Source organism: Trematomus bernacchii, unplaced genomic scaffold, assembly GCF_902827165.1.
Source record: "Trematomus bernacchii unplaced genomic scaffold, fTreBer1.1, whole genome shotgun sequence".
NCBI lineage: Eukaryota > Metazoa > Chordata > Actinopteri > Perciformes > Nototheniidae > Trematomus > Trematomus bernacchii.
Genome location: NW_022987519.1, coordinates 177,609 through 201,980, shown reverse-complemented (window position 1 = coordinate 201,980; position 24,372 = coordinate 177,609). Strand labels below are relative to the sequence as shown.

Here is a 24,372-nt window from a genome sequence, read left to right as displayed (position 1 = left end):
TTTGGATTCACTTCAACCAAAACCCAGGCAGTGATAAAGCGCACCATTTGTAAAGGCAAAATATCCTTTAAAGCAGGGTCAACAAATAATCTCCATCGCCACTTAAAAACACACTATCTAATATTAAGAGTTGCGTGAATTTCATTCAAGGCAAGGCAACTTTATTTACTTAACACATACAGAGGGTAAATTCAAAGTACATTCACTGACATGAATGACATGGATATGGCGCCACCTTGTGTCATGTTTACAATGCCGATTATTGACATTAGGTCTGGCAATACAGTCAATCATTATCCTTGTGATTATTTCGCAGATAAACCTAGTAACCCCGCCCCCTTTTAAAAAACGGCTCTTTTGAACGGCTCTTTGAAAGGAACGGAGCCATAAGATCCGGCTCCCTTCAAAGAGCCATAATTCCCATCACTACTATGAATGCATTTGAGCTGGTTGCTTTGGGATATAGGTTAGGGAATATCAATCATTTGTTAGATGTTTCATAAGAATATTAGCTAGCTAAAACAGTATTGTTAGCAAGGCAGTGGCCTAACTTAAATATTATCCATTTATTTTGAATGAGTCTTTTCATTGAGTCGGTCCAGTAGGTTACCTGAGTGTAATGCTAACTGTGTTTAATCATGGTGTGAATCAGTACAGTAAATGTTTGGAGGAAACATCGGTTAACTTTCAGGCCTCTGAAAGCTTCGAAGGTAAATGACATTGAAAAACGTGCAGATTTTCAAAGCGATGAAATCTCACATTTTCCATGCTCAACGTCGCTTCCAGAAGCTTATTTGAGGCCTTAGCTCTTGACAGGATGTAACAAGTCTGCAGTAGAAGCAATCACTTGAGAGGAATCGTCAAGTGAAAGCAGAGAAAACTCTTTTCTTGACCGTCTTCAGGTTTTCTTTTATATTAAATGTTGATCTTATATCAATAAGGCATTGCGGAAACCATAGCAACCATGGAATCCCTCGCGTCCATTTTCTTACGTAGCCTATACGCACAGTCAAATGTAAACTCTGTAACCTATCGTTTATAAAACCAGCCTAAAATAAAGTCCATCTATAAATCTACACATCTAACTGGTATTATGACTGGAGATTTATAATACGCAGTTTTCAGTTTGGCTGCTCAGAAATGAATAAGTTATGTGCAGCAGAGACAAATTGCACAAAATGGAGGCATATCATATTCACCATTATCCATACTTTCATATCTATTTATGGAATATATGAATAGTTAACATACAAAAACACTTTATGGAAGTAAAACTGATGAAAACACTTGTTATTGCACCATTACGTACCTGTTGTTGTTACTCCATAGGCCGAGCATTACGCTCGGACAGCAGGTCGGAGTTTCCTGAAACATATGTCCCAAAACTTTTATCTACTTCCAACATTATGTTTTGTTCATTATTACGATATTTGATGATTGCTTTTGACTCAGTAATCAAATAAGAGTTAATTACGTCTATTTTGTTCACCTAGTTGTTTTAAAGTACTTTGGTGTAACGTAATTACTTTTTTATATTCAAGTTCAACTATCACTCTTGTTAAATGACATTGTACGTGTTGCCAGTTGGCTATGAGTCCAATTGCAATCTATACATTCATGAAGGAGTGAGAAATTCATATTTTCTATAAAACATCTTCGGGGAATTTGGGGCAGCAGGTATATCAACATGTACGTACTTTTTATCTCTGGATCCCCTTTGATCTCGACTGCATGCACTTAACACAGATCTTATTAAAAATATTAGATGTATCTCTTAGAGAACGGACACAAATGGATACTCACGTGTAATGATAACATGTCATTCTTTAAGTCAGGTCACAAACTAATGGTCCCTGTTTAGAGATCCCCTCCATCAGCGTGTAGTGGCACTCATCCACCACCTGAGGGTGCTGCAGAACCAAGTATGTCACACAGAGAATTTCCTTTGTGAGTTGATGAAGAAAAGAACATTTAAACCTGGAGATGATCTTTGACCTCCGTGAGAGCAGAATAATTCATACTTGATCAATAGTTTTAGTCGAAGGTTTGGGCAAAGCTTGACTCTTGGAGAATTGTGTCAGTACTGGTAGATGGAGGCAGACTTAATGCATCTGCAACTGAACACTAAGTATGTTCTTTCTGGGACAAAGCTTGCAGAAAATAGATTTAAAGTTTTGGATATGGACAAAAATGTTGATTTTATCCTAAATGACTTTAGCCATTAAAAAGCAGTACATTTAAAAATGTCACGTTTGGAAGCAGAGCAGAGTGGATGTTTGAATTAGTTTTTGGTTGTTCAAAGCATATAAATACATCTCGTGTTAACCAACAGTCATGTTTTTAATTATGTCTATCATCGATGCTAACTCAGAGCTGCTTTACTACTTCAAAAAATGTGCAACATTTCTAAAATGCGTCATATATTGTCCCAAATGTTTCAAATCTGGATGTAATTGAAATACAGATGAAGCAATAGATTGCTGACAGCTCACTGCCTGTATGTGTTCATGTATCCACTAAGTAGTACTTTAATTTAAAATATGAATTGTTTTGGAAGATTTTGATAACATAGTGGAAATGTGTCTTTTGATGGTCTGACATATTTCAGGTGACTCTGTAGGAAGTGTGTCTGTGCTGATTTGCATGAGAGGCTTCTTAAAGGGAAGTGAAACAATGTGTGAGTGAGAGACTGATGGAGCAGAACCAACATCTGACAGAAACTCCTCAAAGGCTGCAGAGGTTCAACATGGACTCCAGGAGACTCTGCAACTTCTACAGGTGCTCCATAGAGAGGGTCCTGACCTTCTACAGGTGCACCATAGAGAGCATCCTGACCTTCTACATGTGCACCATAGAGAGGATCCTGACCTTCTACATGTGCACCATAGAGAGGATCCTGACCTTCTACAGGTGCACCATAGAGAGCATCCTGACCTTCTACAGGTGCACCATAGAGAGGATCCTGACCTTCTACAGGTGCACCATAGAGAGCATCCTGACCTACAGGTGCACCATAGAGAGCATCCTGACCTTCTACAGGTGCACCATAGAGAGCATCCTGACCTTCTACAGGTGCACCATAGAGAGCATCCTGACCTTCTACAGGTGCACCATAGAGAGCATCCTGACCTTCTACAGGTGCACCATAGAGAGCATCCTGACCTTCTACAGGTGCACCATAGAGAGTATCCTGACCTTCTACAGGTGCACCATAGAGAGTATCCTGGCTGGCTGCATCACGGCCTGGTACGGCAGCTGCACCGCCCTCAACCGTAAGGCTTTACAGAGGGTGGTGGAAACTGCACAGCACATCACCAGGACGGAGCTGCCATCCATGAAGGACCTTTACTCCCAGCGCCTCAGGAAGAAATCCCTCAGGATCATCAAAGACCCCCATCACCCCAGCCACAAACTGTTCTGTCTGCTGCCGTCTGGCAGGCGGTACCGCAGCATCTGGACTAAAACCACCCTTTTATTAGACGTTCATTGTTTCATTTAAGTAATCAATTACTTTGATGTTTAAAAGTTGATAAAATCGTGAAACTAAACATATTTTGTGAACAATTCGTATTCAAAAGAAGAATCTTCATTAAAACTAAAGAGATAAGTAGATATTTGTTTTAAATGGTTTAAAAGGTTCAATAGAGAAACAGTAGATACTTTTCCATAGTGTGAGAATCTGTTTCAAACATTTGAAGCCATTTGAAAATCCATCAACTACCAAAGAGGCAATTGAAAGTGCAATAGGAAAGTATTCATTTAGGTCAGTGTATTGTAGAATCCATTTTGTTTCTGTTTTAATGACATTAAATATCTGCTTAATGCCAAGAAAAAGCATTTCTTTGTAACCGAACATGGTGAATGATTACAGAACTGAAAATAAAAAAAACGTTTACAACACCTGTGAAAACACTAATGTCCTTACAACACTATTTAGCCTTTTTCAATGTTGGCTTTACATGGTTCCTAATGTATTGCTTTCAGTTTCATTCATGTTCCGGTCTGGGAACAGCAGAACTAAGTCTTCTTAAACACCACCTGTCTGCCAGCATGAGAGCCCCACCCCCCCGCCTCACTACTATCCCTCTCTTGGGCCAGAGTGAATACCACACCCTATTTGAGATCAGGCCGGGGTTAGGACTCTGTTCTTGTCACGTAAAGCACAAATCCAATCTTAAATAAGTAAATGTAAGATATGCAAATGGTACTCTTGAATCATCTGATGTTGAGAAATAATGTAGTGATTAATCTAGCATTTAACTAGATTGCCATGACTGGTCTGTTCAGAGAAAAGATATATACATGTTAAACACCACTGCCTCCAAGTGACTGAATTGAGCAATAGCATCTCTGTGTGAAAACATGTTTGATTGAACTGAGCAAGTGAATACATACAACCCATCTAGGCAGATAGGTCATGTTTAACAGTGTATTTATTGATGAGAGGAAAGCATAGGTTCAGGTTCAGTCAATGAACAACTTTATTTTCTTGACATTAATAAAACAACATGGATCAGAGATCAATAAAGCTTTCTAATACTCCTCTCCTTCCTCTTCCTCATCTTCCAGGCTATCAGCTCCAACCTCCTCGTAATCTTTCTCCAGAGCGGCCATGTCCTCTCTGGCCTCAGAGAACTCTCCCTCCTCCATACCCTCACCCACATACCAGTGCACAAAGGCACGCTTAGCGTACATCAGATCAAACTTGTGGTCCAGCCGAGCCCAGGCCTCTGCAATAGCAGTGGTGTTGCTCAGCATGCACACAGCCCTCTGGACCTTGGCCAGGTCTCCACCAGGAACTACAGTGGGCGGCTGGTAGTTGATGCCCACCTTGAAACCAGTGGGGCACCAGTCCACAAACTGGATGGAGCGCTTGCTTTTGATGGTGGCAATGGCAGCGTTCACATCTTTGGGAACGACATCACCACGATACAAAAGGCAGCAGGCCATGTATTTACCGTGGCGTGGGTCGCATTTCACCAACTGATTGGCTGGCTCGAAGCAGGAATTAGTGATTTCTGCCACCGAGAGCTGCTCATGGTAAGCTTTCTCTGCAGAAATAACAGGGGCATAGGTGGCCAGAGGGAAGTGGATACGGGGGTAGGGCACCAAGTTGGTCTGGAACTCTGTCAGATCAACATTGAGGGCACCATCAAAACGAAGGGAGGCAGTGATGGAGGACACAATTTGACTCATTAACCTGTTCAGGTTTGTGTAAGAGGGACGCTCGATATCCAGCTTTTTACAGCAGATATCATAAATGGCCTCATTATCAACCATGAAGGCACAGTCAGAGTGCTCCAGGGTGGTGTGGGTGGTGAGGATGGCGTTGTAGGGCTCCACCACAGCGGTGGACACCTGGGGAGCTGGGTAGACGGAGAACTCCAGTTTGGACTTCTTGCCGTAGTCGACGGACAGACGCTCCATCAGCAGGGAGGTGAAACCAGAGCCGGTGCCCCCTCCGAAGCTGTGGAACACCAGGAAACCCTGAAGACCGGTGCACTGGTCGGACTGAAAGAAAGAGAGAAAATCATGAAATAATATTAATAAACGTATTTATATAATACAAAGACAGCAGTGCCAAGGGTTCACAGCTAATGATAAAAAAGCATATTAGTGCACAGCATGTAAACATATAGATTCAATGAAAACAGATCAGAGATAAGAGGGTGCCATACCATGGAGGGCTTTGAATGCGATCAGGAGGATCTTAAACTGAATTCTGCAGGGTGGAGGAAGCCGATGCAAGTGGGCCAGAATCAGGGAAATATGCTCACTTTGAAAGAGTGATACCAGATTGTTATGTCTTGTGTTTGTTTAAAACACTGTACAACTCTACATTTTAAAACATATACTTCACATATTTATTATTAGTTATGACACTTAGCTTTTGCAATACTTATGTTTGCCATTCACCACAATATGATTGCATACTCCTTGTATGTGAAAACCTACTTAGCAATAAACTGATTCATTTCCATTTAATACTCTTCAGAAAAATGGACTTCTGTTCTAAATGTACTGACCAGCTTTCGGATTCTGTCCATCACCAGGTCGATGACCTCCTTGCCGATGGTGTAGTGTCCTCGGGCGTAGTTGTTGGCAGCATCCTCCTTGCCAGTGATCAGCTGCTCAGGGTGGAACAGCTGGCGGTAAGTCCCCTTGCGCACCTCATCTAAGGGTAATGAGCATTAGATTATTGAAGGTTTTGAATGACAGAGGGGGAAAAGGCATTTATGATACTTTTATCATTTATAATGAATGAGAATGTACCGATGACAGTGGGCTCCAGGTCAACAAACACTGCTCTGGGGACGTGCTTTCCAGCTCCAGTCTCCATGAAGAAGGTGCTTAAGGAATCGTCCCCTCCTCCTCCTGAGATGTTCTGGTCACCAGGCTTCCTGCCGTCCGGCTGGATCCCATGTTCCAGGCAGTAAAGCTCCCAGCAGGAATTGCCAATCTGCACACCAGCCTGACCAACGTGGATTGAGAGGCACTCGCGCTGTGAAAGGGAAAAAAGGTTGTTAAGAAACTATCATAAAAAAGGAAGCCTAGTTGGCTGATTCTTGTGCAAAAACAGTGTAACATACATTCTAGTGGCATATCATCACATGTGGGAGGACTGCTCTAGAGAAAAAGGCTATTTTAATAAGAACCAAACATCATATCATGATTTAAGTCACCTGACGCACACATTTGTCATCTGAACAGAAAGACAGTTATAATTCAAAACAAAAAGAGGCTAAATACTGTTTATACGTGTAAGACCGAAAGCACAATGACGCAGTTGTTGGCAGACAGGTGGCACGATTGGACGTGAATGTGGGCCAGTGTTAAGAGAGGAGACTACGCATTTACATTTTCTGCAACTGTGTCACACGGATTGCGCCACTGCCACACCCCTTTAGGAGACGAGTGGCGTGGCAGGCCAGAACGTAAACACACATAATAATCATCTAATTCGACCTAAATAAAGTACAAATTGGAACACAAAGTCCTTATCTTGTTTTTCGTAATACAATAATTACTCCAGGTTAAGCCGGAAAAATGCATTTGCAAAGCACGTCAATAAATAAAATCCACTTGACCCAGTCTATGTAATGAAAGAAAATATTTTGATGTAATCATTTCAGACGTAGCATACGTTGTAAAAACGCCCTGGTTCACTGAAATTCAGAAACAAATGTTTTATCTGTGTTCATATCATGTTTTAAATATGAAACCATTAAACCTGGCCACTAATGAGACAGGAAGTATATTTATTTCCAACAATTCGCGCCGATTGTAAATGCGTCACTTCAACATCTTGACTGTGCCGTCGAGTTACACTTAAATTTACCAACACCAGAGTTAAAACGACGAAGCTTGATTTAACAGCTTCCACCGCAACATTTTTGTTTCACTATAAAAATGATGAGTCTTCTTTAAATAGTAAGCGGTTAAAAAAACTTTAAGCTGGTTACGTTTTCGCATGATGACACACGTTCAGAGCGCTGCATTTGGTTAAACACACATCCTCTAAGTGGAGAAAACCTGTACTATCGTACTCACCATTTTTCTGAAGATGTGAAGACAGAGGGCTTCGATAACGAAGAGGAAAAGGCAAAGTTATCTCTCACGGCAGGGCCTGTATGAGTCCAGGGTAAGAAGTAACAGGTGTATTTTTCTAGGCGGGGCTATTTATCGCAATTGCTGCGGAATCTGATTGGATGAAAAGACAAGTGGGTCCACTTCTGATTGGTTGAATTCTTTAGAATATTTTTTAAAGAAACTTTATTGAGCACATGGAAAACAAGAACACTGGCTATCAAAATTCCTGTTCAAAGCGGAATCACCCCACCTAAGAACGTCAGTCCCATGGATGTACTGGGATAACGTGGTTATTGCTGAACTTTAATAAATAGTCGTCGTAGAATAATACAACACATGCATATTACTATACAAGAACGTTTAGCAAATAAGATAATAAGAAAAAAAGATTGGCATATTCCGACTTGTTTCATATTTGAATTACGATAAATATATATATATATTTAAGCATGGGCGTAGGAAGCATCCTCAATGTGGGTGGGACAATTTGACAGGGGGTGTGGGCAGGGCCCTTGTCTTTTGGGGGCCCTAAGCGAGCTTTGGCTTGGGCGCCCCCCTCACTCTAGTGCGTTCTCACTTCACACAACATGGAACCAACTTTTGTCTTATGATGTTAGCATAAGCACACATATTGTATAAATAAGCATGTAAACACTGTGGACCTAACATCCTCTAGGGAGGTCCTCACCTCCTCTAGGGGAGTCCGGGGGCTAGCTCCCCCGGGAAGATTTGTTTTAAATGTTGAAGTTAAATGCATAAATCTGGTGCACTTTGAGAGCAACATTAGGGACTATAGATCTATGGATACATCTCTCAACAATACCCATATGAAACAGAACTGTAAACAGATTTACTTTTTCTTTATGGATATTTTACAAATCACTCCCCTTTTAAACTGTATTTGTGTGTTACTATAGTATGAGTTGGAATTATTTCATACCTGTTATTCTCTTATTTTGTATAACTATAATGATCATATAAAAGTGTGCCTTGGAAATACTTGTTTACATAAATGATGACCAAACCGTTTGAGGTTCCTGTGGACTTGAACATTTCTCCAGTTATTTTAGTTTGTGCTGCTGTTGGGGACAGAGTTATTTCAAAACAAGGATTTTTTATTTCAAACCCCACTGCAGTCAGCATGTCGTTGTGTCCCTGAGACACTTCACCCCAAATTGCTCCTGTGGGGATTGTCCACAGTATTGAGTGTGTAAGTCGCTTTGGATAAAAGCGTCTAACAAGTGACATGTAATGTAATGTAATAACCAGCTTTGGGTACAAGTGTAGATATAGCATACTCATATTCGGAAGTCTTGGCCATGTATATAAATACACCATGATTGGTCTGAGAATTGCTGGAATGTCAAAGAGAAAAGCCAAACAAATTGCCAAATATTGCTCTGTTTCAGCTTTTATTGGCAGCTTAGCCGTGTGGAGAAGGAGATGCTATGTGTTCCCCTAAGTGTTCTGTGCTGCTTTGCCCCGATATATATGTCTGTGTGTGTGTGTGTGTGTGTGTGTGTGTGTGTGTGTGTGTGTGTGTGTGTGTGTGTGTGTGTGTGTGTGTGTGTGTGTGTGTGTGTGTGTGTGTGTGTGTGTGTGTGTGTGTGTGTGTGTGTGTGTGTGTCCTCAGTGAAGTGTAGCTTCCAGCTGCAGCAGTCAGCTCAGTTCCTGTTCAGTCTGACTGAGGGAGGTTTTTGTACGACGCTTTTTCACTGTGTGAACACATTCTGACTGTTGGGGTAATGCCAACTCTGACAGTAGTAAACTGCTGTATCATCAGTCTGGACTCCACTGATGGTCAGAGTGAAGTCAGAGTTTGATCCACTGCCTGTAAAACGGTCTGAAATCCCTGATACTCGAGTGCTAGTATAATAAATGAGCAGTTTAGGAGTTCCTCCATCTCTCTGTTGGTACCAGGCTAAATAGTTCCCACCATAAACCTTCTGACTGGTCGTACATGTGATGGAGACGGAGCGTCCCGGAGCAGAGATCACTGTTCCAGACTGAGTCACTGTGTACTGGCCTCTGGACTCTGAGGATACAGAGACAAAGACATAAAGCAGCGTCATGGTTTTGTCCGCTTCATTTCAGAGGGACGGATGTTCACAGAGGAGAGGAGTTTGATTCTCTGGACTTTACCTGTGAAGCAGCAGCAGAGGAGAGTCCAGATGAGGACGCAGATCAGAGTCATGTTCTTGATGAGGAGGATTTCTGTGTCTTCTGTTGTCATGAAGGACAGCTGTCAGTCATCCAGTGCTCAACTCTCAGGACTATAAAGTGTCCCAGAGCACTGGAGCATGGTGCTGCTGATGCAAAGTGTCTCTCTATGGAAATGCTCTGACTCCAACAGGGACCTGGATTACTGATCACCAAGAAGAAGATAAAGAAGATGGATCTCCCCTGGGGGAACATTCAGTTTCCACTCTGTTTCTTTATACACACACACATTACAAGTACATAGGTGCACAGGAACATGTGCCACGGAGCACTTGGGGGTTCGGTGCCCTGCTCAAGGGCACTGCCGCCCGGAATGGGTCAGGGCTCACTTATTATATCCTCAAATATCTTTCAATTTCATATAATTCACTAGCACACAAATCAATGCTCTCTTCCTCCACACCAATCTGAAATAAACCTTTATAAAATGATAATGATTTCCATTTGGCCCGATTGATGAGAGAGTTTTTCTTAAGTAATAACGTAATAATATCTACTTCATTAAATATGAGTATTTTTGCAACAGCTCACAAAAAAAGATTCAATACTTTTCCATAGTGTGTGAATCTGTTTCAAACATTTGAAGCAGTAATTATATCAAGTGGGTAAACTGTGGATGTGTTTGGTGAGTTTGTTTGTGTCAAAGTCAGAGAGCCGTGTCTCTCTACAGTGAGAGGTTTTTGTACGGCGGCTCAATGACTTTGTATCACTGTGGTACACGTTCGGTGGAGGAACCAGACTGGAGTTTGGAAGTAAGTCAAATGTTAATTCATAAGAGCAATTTCTCTTCTGTTGTACTTATTATTCAGCGTACGGAGAAATAGTTACCTCTCCATGTCATTGTATACATACTTATCAAATATTCTGAACTAAGAGGCTAACTTTACTCCAGCAAAAGACCTTTAAATGTTTTTATGGAACTTTGAACACAGAATAATTCATTATTTCCACCTTTAATGGTGAAGTAGCTTCTCGAGGGCTGGTAGGTTTAGTTCAGTGAGTCAAAGTCAGAGAGCCCTGTCTCTCTACAGTGAGAGCTTTTTGTACGGCGGCTCAATGACTTTGTATCACTGTGGTGGACTTTTGGTGGAGGAACCAGACTGGATGTTGGAAGTAAGTTTCTGCACAAAAACTAAATATGATGTTAAGAGACGTTTTAAATTCTGTGTTAGAGTGTTTGAGAGATAGATTTATATTATTTTAATTGTAATGTTTAGATAGTATTAGTATTCATGTCTTTATTTCTCTTCATCATTGAGACCAAGTCAGAGCAGCTTTTCTTGAAATGTCTTTATTCCCAACATGCTGTCATTTAAACAGCTTCAAATGTGAAATGATGAAACTGATCATTTTTCATTAACTTATTTTGAAATTGTCTATCTCTGTTCTCCTCTCTGTTCTCAAATAAATTACAGATACAGTTTTTAAATACAGATGAACGGAGTAAAGATAACGATGGATATTAAAACATGTGTTGAATTCTTTCAGACATTATTTTATAGTTTGTAAAACTGGGTAGTGATTGAGATTCACATTAAGCACAGCTGATTGCTCCGTTTCCTGTATTTGTTTATTTATCCACTAAATAATTTAATAATGTTTGTAGAGTTCAGGTTTTGGATGATTTTGATAACTACTATTTCAAATATTTAGTCTGACATATTGCAGGTGACTCTGTAGGAAGTGTCTCTGTGCTGATTTGCATGAGAGGCTTCTTAAAGGGAAGTGAAACAATGTGTGAGTGAGAGACTGATGGAGCAGAACCAACATCTGACAGAAACTCCTTAAAGGACAAGCGCTCTCACAGTAAAGGTGTCCCAGTGTCTGCTGGTTGATTGACAGCTGTGTGCTCCCTGTCCTCTAATCTGATTGGTGTCTCCTAGGTGATGTCCGTCCCACCCTGACGGTGCTGGCCCCCTCCACAGAAGAGCTGCAGCAGGGGAAGGCCACGCTCATGTGCCTGGCCAACAAGGGCTTCCCCTCAGACTGGAGTCTGGCCTGGAAGGTGGACGGCAGCAGCAGCAGCAGCAGCTGGGAGGAGAGCAGGAGCCCCGGGGTGCTGGAGAAGGACGCCCACTACAGCTGGAGCAGCACCCTGAGGTTTTCTGCAGACCAGTGGAGGAAGGTGGGCTCTGTGACCTGTGAGGCCACCCAGGGCTCCCAGACTGCGCTCTCAGAGACACTGAGGAGAGACCAGTGTTCCCAGTCCTGAGCTGACTCACTGGGACTCTGCTTTCTCTCTCACACTGCTCTCAGTCTGCTCTCTGGCTCTCAGGACATGTTTCAACATCAACCTGTTTCTGCTTGTGTCGATGGTTTCAACATTTTAAAACAATAAAGATGAATGTGTGTATTATAAAATGAGTTTTGATTCCCTTTCTCTGAGATATTATATATAAAAGGAACCTTATTCACATTCATTCACAAAAGTCACAACATTAACAAGTCAATATTTCACATATTACTTTTTCATGATATTAAGGGTTTGGATATACTTCTGGATTCCTCCCAGTTTTATTTTTGTTAATCAAGATTTGTACCAATATCAATACTATCAACATTTCAATGGTAAACCACACAGCTCTCTCTTATCACTGATGTTTAAGTAAATCCATGTGTGATGTCCGTGTGTTGTTAAACTTGACTTTAATCAAACATTCTTAATTAGAATAAGAAATCCAGGATAAGAAATAAAAAGCAGGATATCATCTGCATAAAGTTATATAACAAGAATCTAAATTGAGATGTACCTTAAATAGTATTTAATGGACTCAGTAAAGCTCCACCAAAGAACTTGAGACCAGAGAGAGGGTACCACAGTCTCTGTCTCTGCTGTCTGTTTGCAGAATCAATCAATTCAACAATTTGTTGCTGATTGATTCAAAACTGATATTATATGAAAACAAGGACCTATTTAGCACCTTAGTTGTGTGGAAGCCTTTTATAAGAATGAAATGGCTCATATGTTTCTTTGTCACATATAACAGTACATCCTGATTATCTTGATGGATGTAATGGAAGATCATTGGTGCAGAAGATGCTTTACAGCGGTGTTACTCTGAGAAGAGGCTTGAGACTCTGATCTTTCTTCCTAAAGCTCTAGTATTTCAGTTTTCAGATGCTTTTGGTGGAGATAGAGGAAGAGGGAAGCATGGCAGCTTGTCAGAGGGAATTCAGGAAGCACTCAGCTCTTTATGTGGTGCTTCCTCGACTCGCTGAAGAACATTGAGACCAGTGGAGTCTGAGGACGATAAAGACGGAGCAGAAAGTCCAGCCAGAGCCGAATCATTCTCCCTCCTCGACTGCTGGGGAGTCAAATCCTTTTTGGATCTTTGTGATCTCTTGGTGCATTTATGTCAATGACATTTGAATAAGATACATAGATAGATACATAGATACTTTATTAATCCCAATGTGGGAAATCATTTTGTTACAGGACCAGTGTTTTCAACATTAAAATACAAATACTTAAAAAGTGGAAAAGAGTTAACAATTAAAAGTAAAATGAATAAAAATATATCACTTATAGGCTTATACTATACTGTATATACATATGGGAGCATATCATTTACAACTAGAGAATGCAATTCCTAAAGAAATTGCTAGTGGGAATGCTTTATGCTGAAATGTAATGTGTAAGAAGAAAATTAATAATTTAGATTGAAATGATACATGAACACTGGGGGCTTGAATGTGTGATGAGAGAAGTAAAGAAAGTAAAAAGGCTTGGAAAAGCAGCAGAATATTTGAAATGCAAACTTTTGAACTAACTTGATGGCGAATGATCTGTCGCCATGCCAACGGCATTTGATGACATCCCATAATACGCTTAGATGCGTTGATGGCTGTGTTACCAAACCTTTGAAGTTTTGTGCCATTTGGAGCATTTTCACTGAAGTTATGAGAAAACCGTGTTTCATGGCGGGCATTGTGTTGCCATGGCAACGGCATGTCCCGTAGATGTTTTCACGGCTGGACTGTTAGCACACATGTGAAGTTTGAGCACTTTTTGAACATTTTCACAGGAGTTATAGCGACATCATGTTTTATGACGAGGGATGCGTTTCCATGGAAACGGCATATGTTGAGATCTCAGATTTGGCGTAGAGCTGTTGAGGTATGGACCGGTGATATACAAGTGAAGATTGGGGGACGATTGGACCGTGTCGATTGGACTTACAGCGACATCGTGTTTCATGGCGAGTGGTCTGTCGCCATGGCAACGGCATTTGAAGAAATCTCAAAACTGTCCCGTAGATGTCTTCACGGCTGGACTGTTAGCACACATGTGAAGTTTTAGCACTTTTTGACAATTTTCATAGGAGTTATAGCAATATCGTGTTTTATTGCAATTGTTGCCATGGCAACAGCTTTTGAGGAAAACTCACTAATGGTATATAGACATGTTGAGGGCTGGACCATTAACTGTCATCTGAAGTCTGGTGGTGTTTGGATCATTTGCATAGGTATCACGACAACATCGTGTTTTATGGCGAGGGATGCGTTTCCATGGAAACGGCATATGGTGAGATCTCAGATTTGGCGTAGAGCTGTTGAGGCATGGACCGGTGTGAGAGAGAGAGAGAGAGAGAGAGAGAGAGAGAGAGAGAGAGAGAGAGAGTGTGTGTGTATGAAATGAACAGTTAGAACTGACTGCTGTCAGTTGGAGTGATGACATCATCGTGTTCCATTACACAGGTGTTTATAGTTGAGCTAACGAGCTATGAAGAGATCAAAGGTTTGCATTGTTCTGAATGACAGATAAACCTCTTACATGTGAACGTTTTGTGGAAGAACGATAACAGATATCTGTGAAATTTCAAAACGTGAAGCATGTCAAGGAAGTTGAGTATCTGAAGTGTAATTTTTGTGTACTTTCGGGTTAATAATGTGGCCTTTTTGGCAGTTTAACTAAAGGTGTGCGGCTGCTGCTGTGAGGAAATATCTGCCTGAAATTACAATGGGCTTTAATGGAGACATGTTGAACGTTTTTGTCACTTCATGCCCTCAAGAGGCATTTTGTTTAATTATTTTGATTAATTATTTGTCATTTTTCAAGCTACGAGATGTTTTCCTACGTTTGTCATGAAAAATGATGTCTCAGGAATGTAGGGTTTGGGAATTATGGCAGTTTAAAAAAAAAATATGAAGGCATATTTCAAGATATCTTACCCTCTAGCTGTGACATCACGCACTCTCACTGTAAAAATTTACCAGCATTTCACTACATTTAACAGTATTATTTTACAGTGACATATTGTAATCAAGGCCCCCTGTAATATCCCAACAAATACATGTAAAAAGGACTGTATCCTTGGATTTCACAGCATTTAACTATTATTTCACAATAAGATACTGCAATCAAAATCCTCTGTAATATCACAACAACATTGTAAACATTGCAAGGATTTCACAGCATTTAAGAGTATCATATTACAGAGAAATATTGTAATAAAAAGCCCCTGTAATATCACAACAACATTGTAAACATTGCAAGGATTTCACAGCATTTAAGAGTATCATATTACAGAGAAATATTGTAATAAAAAGCCCCTGTAATATCACAACAAAATATCTATAAAACTACAGTAAAATTGGATTTGACATTATTTAACTATTATTTCACAGTAAAGCACTGTACTCAAAATCATCTGTAATAGCACAACCCATTACTGTAAAATTTGAATTGTGCAGCATTGCACATGTGCAGAATAGACTATTCTAACCGGCGTGTGTCCTGCAGCATAGCCTACTTCTCAAACCGTCTGGAAGATTTGAACTGAGACATTCTATACACTGTAAAAAAATATCCTAATTTTACAGGAAATAATTATTTTTTTATAGTAATTATGTTTTTTTAAATAACTTGCAAAATTCCGTAAAATTATAGATATGAATTATAAATTAACAACCCAAAACATTATTTTAAGTATTTTGACAACAACAAATAACATTTATTTCATTTTTTTTTTAAAGTAAATTTACTATATCATATTTACAGTATTTTTGCACTTTCAGAAAATACATGCAGATGTATGTAAAATTTAAATTATTATCTGCAATTAAATATGTAACTCCTCGTAATATAAAAGTGTATTACTATTATAAGACTTTAAGATATTTCTTTGTAATTTTAAGGTACCTACACATGAAACTGTAAAAAAAAAGTGTCAAACATTTTTACATAAATAATTTTCTCAATATTCGATTGAATCCACCACAAACACAAAATATCCAATGTTGAAACAAAAGTAAAAATAAATATGTTTTCATGAAATTCCTAACTTACCATATTGTAAACATCTACAGTTGACAATATCATTAAAAAAAAAAAAAAAATCATAGAAAGTGGAGAAATCTCTGCAGGGAGGACCAAGGTTTAAAACACACACTGTTATTTACTCAACAATAAGTCACAGTTATCCTTATTTTATTTATGTGTTATGTTGCTGTGTTTTTTTTCCCATTGGTCAATATACAGTAATAAGGGTTAGTTATAGTCTTACATGCAGTATAATGTATGGTTTTCGGATTCTGGCCGACAGCCAGAACTACGGCACTTGAAATGGAATTCAGCCATAACACGGCAGACAAGTCAGGCATGTTTGGAATGAGTCCACAACACTCCTGATTGGTTAATATAAACGTCATCGAAGAAACCTGCCAATGAGAACTGTCTGCGCCTGTCGTTCACATTTGAAACATCCACGTCAGTTTGAGCGGGTCTCCTGTATTTCTGCTGCAGGAGTTTATGGATTAATATCGGGATCGTTTTACATCTACACGTTAAATATGAGCATCGGGACGTCGTCAACAAAGAACAGAAGACTTGAGATCTGGTGAGTCCTGCGACTGTAATGGAGTTAAACATGTATTTAGAATATCCTTAGTTTGTGAATGTTTTATTTTTTATTTAAGGTTATGTTTCTTCTTCTGGTTAGCTGAGTTTCTTCCCGTTATGATTAATAGGTTGTTAAATGTTAAGAAGCCCTGAGATGCTGTTTCTTGCAAGATGTTGCGCCCGGGCTTAACAGGTGGCAGCTAACATTAGTTTACAGCTTATTGCAATGCTGCTGCGCCACCCTCTCGTCTCCAACACGGGAAAATTACACATAAACATGCAGCGGGGTGTCACAGTGTTGTCGCCAAGTTTATTGTAAAGTTTCACAGCTTTCTTACAGCGGAATCCAGTTAGTTAATGTTCAGTTATAGTTATAGTTATGTTCTAGTTACAGCTAGCATAGCATAAACGGCTAACCGCTAACGTTTAGCTAACTTGCTAGTTAGCTCTGCTCTATATATTACAAGCTAACATGACTAGCTAATGTCACACTGTGAACTAAAATAGTTTTTGTATTACTACATCATACATGCTTGGTCCAAATCACTGCTAAAATTATAGTATGTATTTTTTTACATGTAACAAATACATGTAAAAAGGACTGTATCCTTGGATTTCACAGCATTTAACTATTATTTCACAATAAAATACTGCAATCAAAATCCTCTGTAATATCACAACAACATTGTAAACATTGCAAGGATTTCACAGCATTTAAGAGTATTATATTACAGAGAAATATTGTAATAAAAAGCCCCTGTAATATCACAACAATATTGTAAACATTGCAAGGATTTCACAGCATTTAAGAGTATCATATTACAGAGAAATATTGTATATATATTACAAGCTAACATGACTAGCTAATGTCACACTGTAAACTAAAATAGTTTTTGTATTACTACATCATACATGCTTGGTCCAAATCACTGCTAAAATTATAGTATGTATTTTTTTACATGTAAAAAGGACTGTATCCTTGGATTTCACAGCATTTAACTATTATTTCACAATAAAATACTGCAATCGAAATCCTCTGTAATATCACAACAACATTGTAAACATTGCAAGGATTTCACAGCAGTAGTGAACTACTACACACTGTGAACTAAAATAGTTTTTGTATTACTACATCATACATGCTTGGTCCAAATCACTGCTAAAATTATAGTATGTATTTTTTTTTGCATTTTTATCACACTTGGCCTAAACTATTTTAGTTCATCATTTAAGAACGGGAGAATGAAAATAATGATTTGTGGTAATCAAAAACAAGGCATTTAATTAATACTTTGAATATTAATGACTAAAGGAATAGATTTGAAAATGTATAGTAAAGAAACACTCAGCCATGCATGAAATAACATAGCAAAATAATACGGATCATTTTTTACCCATGTTGTGAAGTGTAGTGATACAAACATGATTTGTATTCAAAAAGTAAGAAAGGAAAAATTAAAATTTGGTGTTGATCCAAAACAGGTTAATTGAGGAATACCTGGAATCCTGAATGATTAAAGTAATTTATTGCAAAGATATTTACAATTAAAACTAATTCGGGTCACTTTTGACGCATGTTGGTTGTATGTTGTGTAACAAAGGGTTAACATGACAGCTGTGATGTTCACTCTTTTGACAGAGCACCAGTGGACAGTAAAGACTATGGAAGAGAAGATGTGATGGCTGTGTGGAAAGCTGCTGACGCCAGCCTGTGTTCCTCATCAGTTTCTCCAGGCAGCACCCAGCTATTCTTCCATCTTGCAGATGAAAAGACTTTGATATGTGAGTAATAACTTGTGTCTAACATAATATTCAATGTGGTTTAGTAAAGTATTTAAAAATACCCCACATTGTACATGTACAGGACAATCAGACCTTTTTCAACAAAGATCATCACACTACGGTGGCCCGGAAGTGCAAGACACCACAGCATTTCAGAAAACACAACAGCATTTCAGAAAACACCGCAGCATTTCAGAAAACGCTACAGCATTTCAGAAAACACAACAGCATTTCAGAAAACACAACAGCATTTCACAAAACGCAACAGCATTTCACAAAACACAACAGCATTTCAGAAAACACAACAGCATTTCAGAAAACACAACAGCATTTCACAAAACACCACAGCATTTCACAAAACACCACAGCATTTCACATTGGACGGAAAGGGTATTCCTTTAGGGAGAACACTTCTTGTTTGTGATTGGACAGAGCCAGCCAGAGAAGCACTGCTGTGATTGGTTGTTTTTGCTGCCAATCAAGAAATGACACTTCGTGATTGGTCAGCACCCGAGCGCAACATGTCCCAACACATCAACCGTTAGCACACACTCAGAGCTCACAGCTCCTCATATCTGTTCAGAAACTGGACAAAAGTTAAACAAGTACAAACCACAGACTGTCTATGTCATGGCGAATACAGTCGCTGCTTTATTTATGTCTGTATGACGCTGTTGTGAGTGTGGACGGAGCAGCTACAGGTTAGTTTAGCCTGATCGATCCGCCCCCTCTCCAGCACGTCTTGTTTGAATGACAGGAGTAAACACTGACAGCTGCGGTGAAACTCGACAACAAAATGAACATATTGACCGTGATTTAATTGTAATACACGTTTCAAAGTGATGCCGAAGTAACTACATACTGATACCGGTTAGTAAAAACCATGAATTAATGCTTTGACAAGTCTGCAGACAAGACGGCAGGCGAAAAGCTTTTAAAATGCGTGTTTTCTGAATGGAATCGGATCCATCAGGCTAAACTAACCTGTAGCTGCTCCGTCCACACTCACAACAACGTCATACAGACATAAATAAAGCAGCGACTGTATTCGCCATGACATATACAGTCTATGGTTTGTACTTGTTTAACTTTTGTCCCGTTTCTGAACAGATATGAGGAGCCACTGAGTGTGTGCTAACAGCTAACGGCTGATGTGTTGGGACATATAGCTGTTAGCACACACTCAGAGCTCACAGCTCCTCATATCTGTTCAGAAACTGGACAAAAGTTAAACATGTACAAACCACAGAGTGTCTATGTCATGGCGAATACAGTCGCTGCTTTATTTATGTCTGTATGACGTTGTTGTGATTGTGGACGGAGCAGCTACAGGTTAGTTTAGCCTGATGGATCCGATTCCATTCAGAAAACACGCATTTTAAAAGCTTTTCGCCTGCCGTCTTGTCTGCAGACTTGTCAAACATTAATTCATGGTTTTTACTAACCGGTATCAGTATGTAGTTACTTCGGCATCACTTTGAAACGTGTATTACAATTAAATCATGGTCAATATGTTCATTTTGTTGTAGTTGGTATCTCCCATAGGATTTACATGGAGATACGCCCCGCCCCCTCTCCAGCGCGTCTTGTTTGAATGACAGGAACAAACACAGCTGACAGCCGCCGTGAAACTCGAGCGATTAGAGCGATGCGAATATTGGGTAGTCTACCATAGTATTTACATGGAGATAAGCCCCTTAAAAACCATGAATTAATAAAGCATTAATTAATGTTTTTTTTGCATCGCTCTAATCGCTCGAGTTTCACCGCGGCTGTCAGTGTTTACTCCTGTCATTCAAACAAGACGTGCTGGAGAGGGGGCGGATCGATCAGGCTAAACTAACCTGTAGCTGCTCCGTCCACACTCACAACAGCGTCATACAGACATAAATAAAGCAGCGACTGTATTCACCATGACATAGACAGTCTGTGGTTTGTACTTGTTTAACTTTTGTCCAGTTTCTGAACAGATATGAGGAGCTGTGAGCTCTGAGTGTGTGCTAACAGCTAACGGTTGATGTGTTGGGACATGTTGCGCTGTCGGGTGCTGACCGATCACGAAGCGTCATTTCTTGACTGGCAGCAAAAACAACCAATCACAGCAGTGCTTCTCTGGCTGGCTCTGTCCAATCACAAACAAGAAGTGTTCTCCCTAAAGGAATACCCTTTCCGTCCAATGTGAAATGCTGTTGTGTTTTCTGAAATGCTGTGGTGTTTTCTGAAATGCTGTTGTGTTTTCTGAAATGCTGTTGTGTTTTCTGAAATGCTGTTGTGTTTTCTGAAATGCTGCAGCGTTTTCTGAAATGCTGTGGTGTTTTCTGAAATGCTGTGGTGTTTTCTGAAATGCTGTGGTGTCTTGCACTTCCGGGCCACCGTATCAGACAATTGTTTTGTCTTTTGAGGTACAGCCGCAGCAGAGAGTCTGAGTTTGAAGAAAACCCTACAATTGTATTCAGTGTTGTTTAATCAATCAATATTTACTGGTCTTGAATTTCCTCACTGGATTACAAAATGCTCGAATCTTATTGTACAGGGACATTATGCAGATTTCATCAACTGAAGATGAAAATATAGATTCAGCGATATGTACCATTTTAAGGAAATAGACTGTTAGTGGTATTGACCGAAGCTCCGCAGCTGTAGCTAGGCACTGCTAATGAAAACTCAAGTGCTCAATTTGTTACTTTTGCTTTTTTATTAAGAATTGACCAAGCATATCTTCCTCTTCGAAATCCCAGTTGTACTTCGCTAACACGCAGTGCCTGCGAGAGTGCGTTTGATTGTTCCCACCCTTACCTCATTTATGGACTAGGTCATGTTAGACAAGCAATCCAGTGGTTAGTTTTAGGGTAAGGGTTTTTTTATTTATTCACTTTAAGAGAAAGGGATTTCAGAAACAAGTCTCACAAGTTTGCCTCAAGGTAACATTAACAAAAGCTAACTGTTGTTAGACTATGTTCCCCGCTTCTAAACTTATGAAATGAATGAGAAAAATATGAACAACTCTTCATAGAGCCACATCCACACAGCTTTAAAGTTGTAGGAAGCTGAAGCACTGCATTCGTGCCAGCGCCTAGTTGTAGTTTCTAAGGTATTAGAAAGTTGTTTTTTCTGGAAGGGGTTTAGCATTTGATCAATTCCCTTGGGATGCCATCAAGAACTGTTTTTACAATCAATAGTGTGTTTAAGTTTCCAACCCTGCTTCAAAGGTCCATCATACAAGATGGGGGATCTATTGGCAGCTGCTGATAATAACATTCATCATTATGGTTTACTAATTGTTGTCTTTTTGTCCTCTAGGTTGCACTGCCACGTCTACAGTAGCGCAGAATGGACAGAGGAAACATGATTGGGCCTCAAGTTTTTTGCAGCCAATATACATTCTCCTACAAACTTGGGATAGGAGGGTGAGTGAACAAGTTATCCATTGGTTGGAACCTACCATTGTTAGACGTACTAAATCCTGCACACTGCTCCTTCAAATGGACAATGTGAACATATGTCGCCATTTTGTAATTTCTGTTATTTTCAGTTGAGAATGTTTCAAAGTAATCTTAAAAAATTAAACTTACTTTTTGTTTATACTGTTTATAAGTAGATGTTTAAATATTAAATGCTGTATTCATTAATGGTTGTATAATTCTACAAATATTTTTATATTTTAAGTTTTAACATTTTTATAGTAATTGTTCCCTACAGAACATTTTGTGCTGTCTTTTTATTGAACGTCTTTGATTGGAAAATGTTAGAAAAAAGCTGTAAAATAACAGTATTCTACCTGTAGAACTTTAGGTTCTGCATTTACTTTTGTGTTTGATCATAAAAATCTAATAAAAAAAATGTAAAAAACAGTTTTTCTCATCAGAACTTTATTTAAGGTATTTGAATGTAACATTTTAAGACAATGGATTTTGAAAAGAGAGGAAACATCTGTAACACTACAATGTTTTCCTGTAAAATCTTTAAGGACAATTCCTGTTTATTAATTGCTTTAGCACTTTATTTCAGTTAAAGTATTTTACTTTAATTTAGGGGTTTTTGTTTGGCAGTTTTCTTTTTTACAGTGTAGCCTATTTGATTTGACCCAACTGGACTCACGGGTGAGATGCTTTTTGTGCATTTTTGCTTGCTGTATGTGGATGACGTGATTAGTCATGTCATCCAATAGTATTTGACAGGAAACCATTGTATGAGCTTCCTCCAGGAAGGACCGGAGCTGGGGACTACAGTTATGCACGTCTATCATTGTAAATTGATAGTAAATTGCTGGCTACTCATCTGCATTACTTTCACAGTACACATTGTACATTCACAGTAAATTACTGGCAACTCTTTTGCATTACTTTCACAGTACACATTGTACATTCACAGTAAATTACTGGCAACTCCTGCATTGCTTTCACAATAGAAATGTAAAAGTACAGGCCCTTGTTGTAATGCATGTACAACAAAATGATGTAATTCCCCAGTAACATACTGTAATATCACAGTAATTCCTTAGTCATTGAAGCTGTGAAGTTACAGTATACAGTTTTACCTTTACAATAATGCATTGTAATATCATGGGTGTGAAATTACAATACATTGCTGTGAAGACATTCACAGCAATGTATTGTAATATCATGGGTGTGAAATTACAATACATTACTGTAAAGACATTCACAGTAAATTGCTGTGAATCTTACTGTGAAAGTCATGCAAAATTTGGCCAAGTATTTATTGTGAATTCACGGTGAATATTTTTAGTGTGTGTGTGTGTGTGTGTGTGTGTGTGTGTGTGTGTGTGTGTGTGTGTGTGTGTGTGTGTGTGTGTGTGTGTGTGTGTGTGTGTGTGTGTGTGTGTGTGTGTGTGTGTGTGTGTGTGTGTGTGTGTGTGTGTGTGTGTGTGTGTGTGTGTGTGTGTGTGTGTGTGTGTGTGTGTGTGTGTGTGTGTGTCCTCAGTGAAGTGTAGCTTCCAGCTGCAGCATTCAGCTCAGTTCCTGTTCAGTCTGACTGAGGGAGGTTTTTGTACGACGCTTTTTCACTGTGTGAACACATTCTGACTGTTGGGGTAATGCCAACTCTGACAGTAGTAAACTGCTGCATCATCAGTCTGGACTCCACTGATGGTCAGAGTGAAGTCAGAGTTTGATCCACTGCCTGTAAAACGGTCTGAAATCCCTGATACTCGAGTGCTAGTAGTGTGCATGAGCAGTTTAGGAGTTCCTCCATCTCTCTGTTGGTACCAGGCTAAATAGTTCCCATTATAAACCTTCTGACTGGTCGTACATGTGATGGAGACGGAGCGTCCCGGAGCAGAGCTCACTGATCCAGACTGAGTCACTGTGTACTGGCCTCTGGACTCTGAGGATACAGAGACAAAGACATAAAGCAGCGTCATGGTTTTGTCCGCTTCATTTCAGAGGGACGGATGTTCACAGAGGAGAGGAGTTTGATTCTCTGGACTTTACCTGTGAAGCAGCAGCAGAGGAGAGTCCAGATGAGGACGCAGATCAGAGTCATGTTCTTGATGAGGAGGATTTCTGTGTCTTCTGTTGTCATGAAGGACAGCTGTCAGTCATCCAGTGCTCAACTCTCAGGACTATAAAGTGTCCCAGAGCACTGGAGCATGGTGCTGCTGATGCAAAGTGTCTCTCTATGGAAATGCTCTGACTCCAACAGGGACCTGGATTACTCTGATGATGCTGTTTATCAATGGATCCATCTCTCTGTCAGAGGATTGATCAGGAATGGGTCAGCGCTCACTTGTATGAGGCTTTAAGTTCAATGGACACATTTTCTTGTAGTTCATTTTATTAAAAAGCTCAAATTCATAACTCCTAATAATCAATACCACCTAGGAAAAACAAAATGGAGATTTATTATTGATCCTGATGGAAAAGCAAACATGTATTTATGGAAATGATTCACATTCGGAAGAATAACATGAATAGCTTTTA

The 24,372-nt window shown here is 39.5% G+C and overlaps 1 protein-coding gene and 3 gene segments (V, D, J or C); 1 reads left to right on the top strand and 3 right to left on the bottom strand.

Annotated features, from left to right (window-relative positions):
* Window positions 1-4,518: 4,518 nt before the first annotated feature.
* LOC117471842 (tubulin alpha-1B chain-like) overlaps window positions 4,519-24,372 on the bottom strand; it is a 32,721-nt gene continuing 12,867 nt past the window's right edge. Inside the window, exons 1-4 of one of the 2 annotated variants that reach the window (XM_034117084.1) lie at window positions 7,552-7,653; window positions 6,274-6,502; window positions 6,027-6,175; window positions 4,519-5,511 (exon numbers count right to left, since the gene is read on the bottom strand). In XM_034117084.1, coding sequence (XP_033972975.1) covers window positions 4,534-5,511; window positions 6,027-6,175; window positions 6,274-6,502; window positions 7,552-7,554 — 1,359 coding nt within the window. In that variant the 5' untranslated portion in view covers window positions 7,555-7,653 and the 3' untranslated portion in view covers window positions 4,519-4,533. Of the gene's footprint in view, window positions 5,512-6,026; window positions 6,176-6,273; window positions 6,503-7,551; window positions 7,654-24,372 lie in introns of those variants that run through there. The other variant, XM_034117094.1, reaches the window with a different exon arrangement.
* On the bottom strand, window positions 9,169-9,961 carry LOC117471875. The segment is given in 2 exon segments: window positions 9,169-9,625; window positions 9,733-9,961. Coding segments are annotated over 2 exon segments (414 nt in total).
* LOC117471905 lies at window positions 10,835-12,171 on the top strand. The segment is given in 2 exon segments: window positions 10,835-10,923; window positions 11,694-12,171. A coding segment is annotated over 1 exon segment (258 nt).
* On the bottom strand, window positions 23,438-24,190 carry LOC117471869. The segment is given in 2 exon segments: window positions 23,438-23,776; window positions 23,884-24,190. Coding segments are annotated over 2 exon segments (414 nt in total).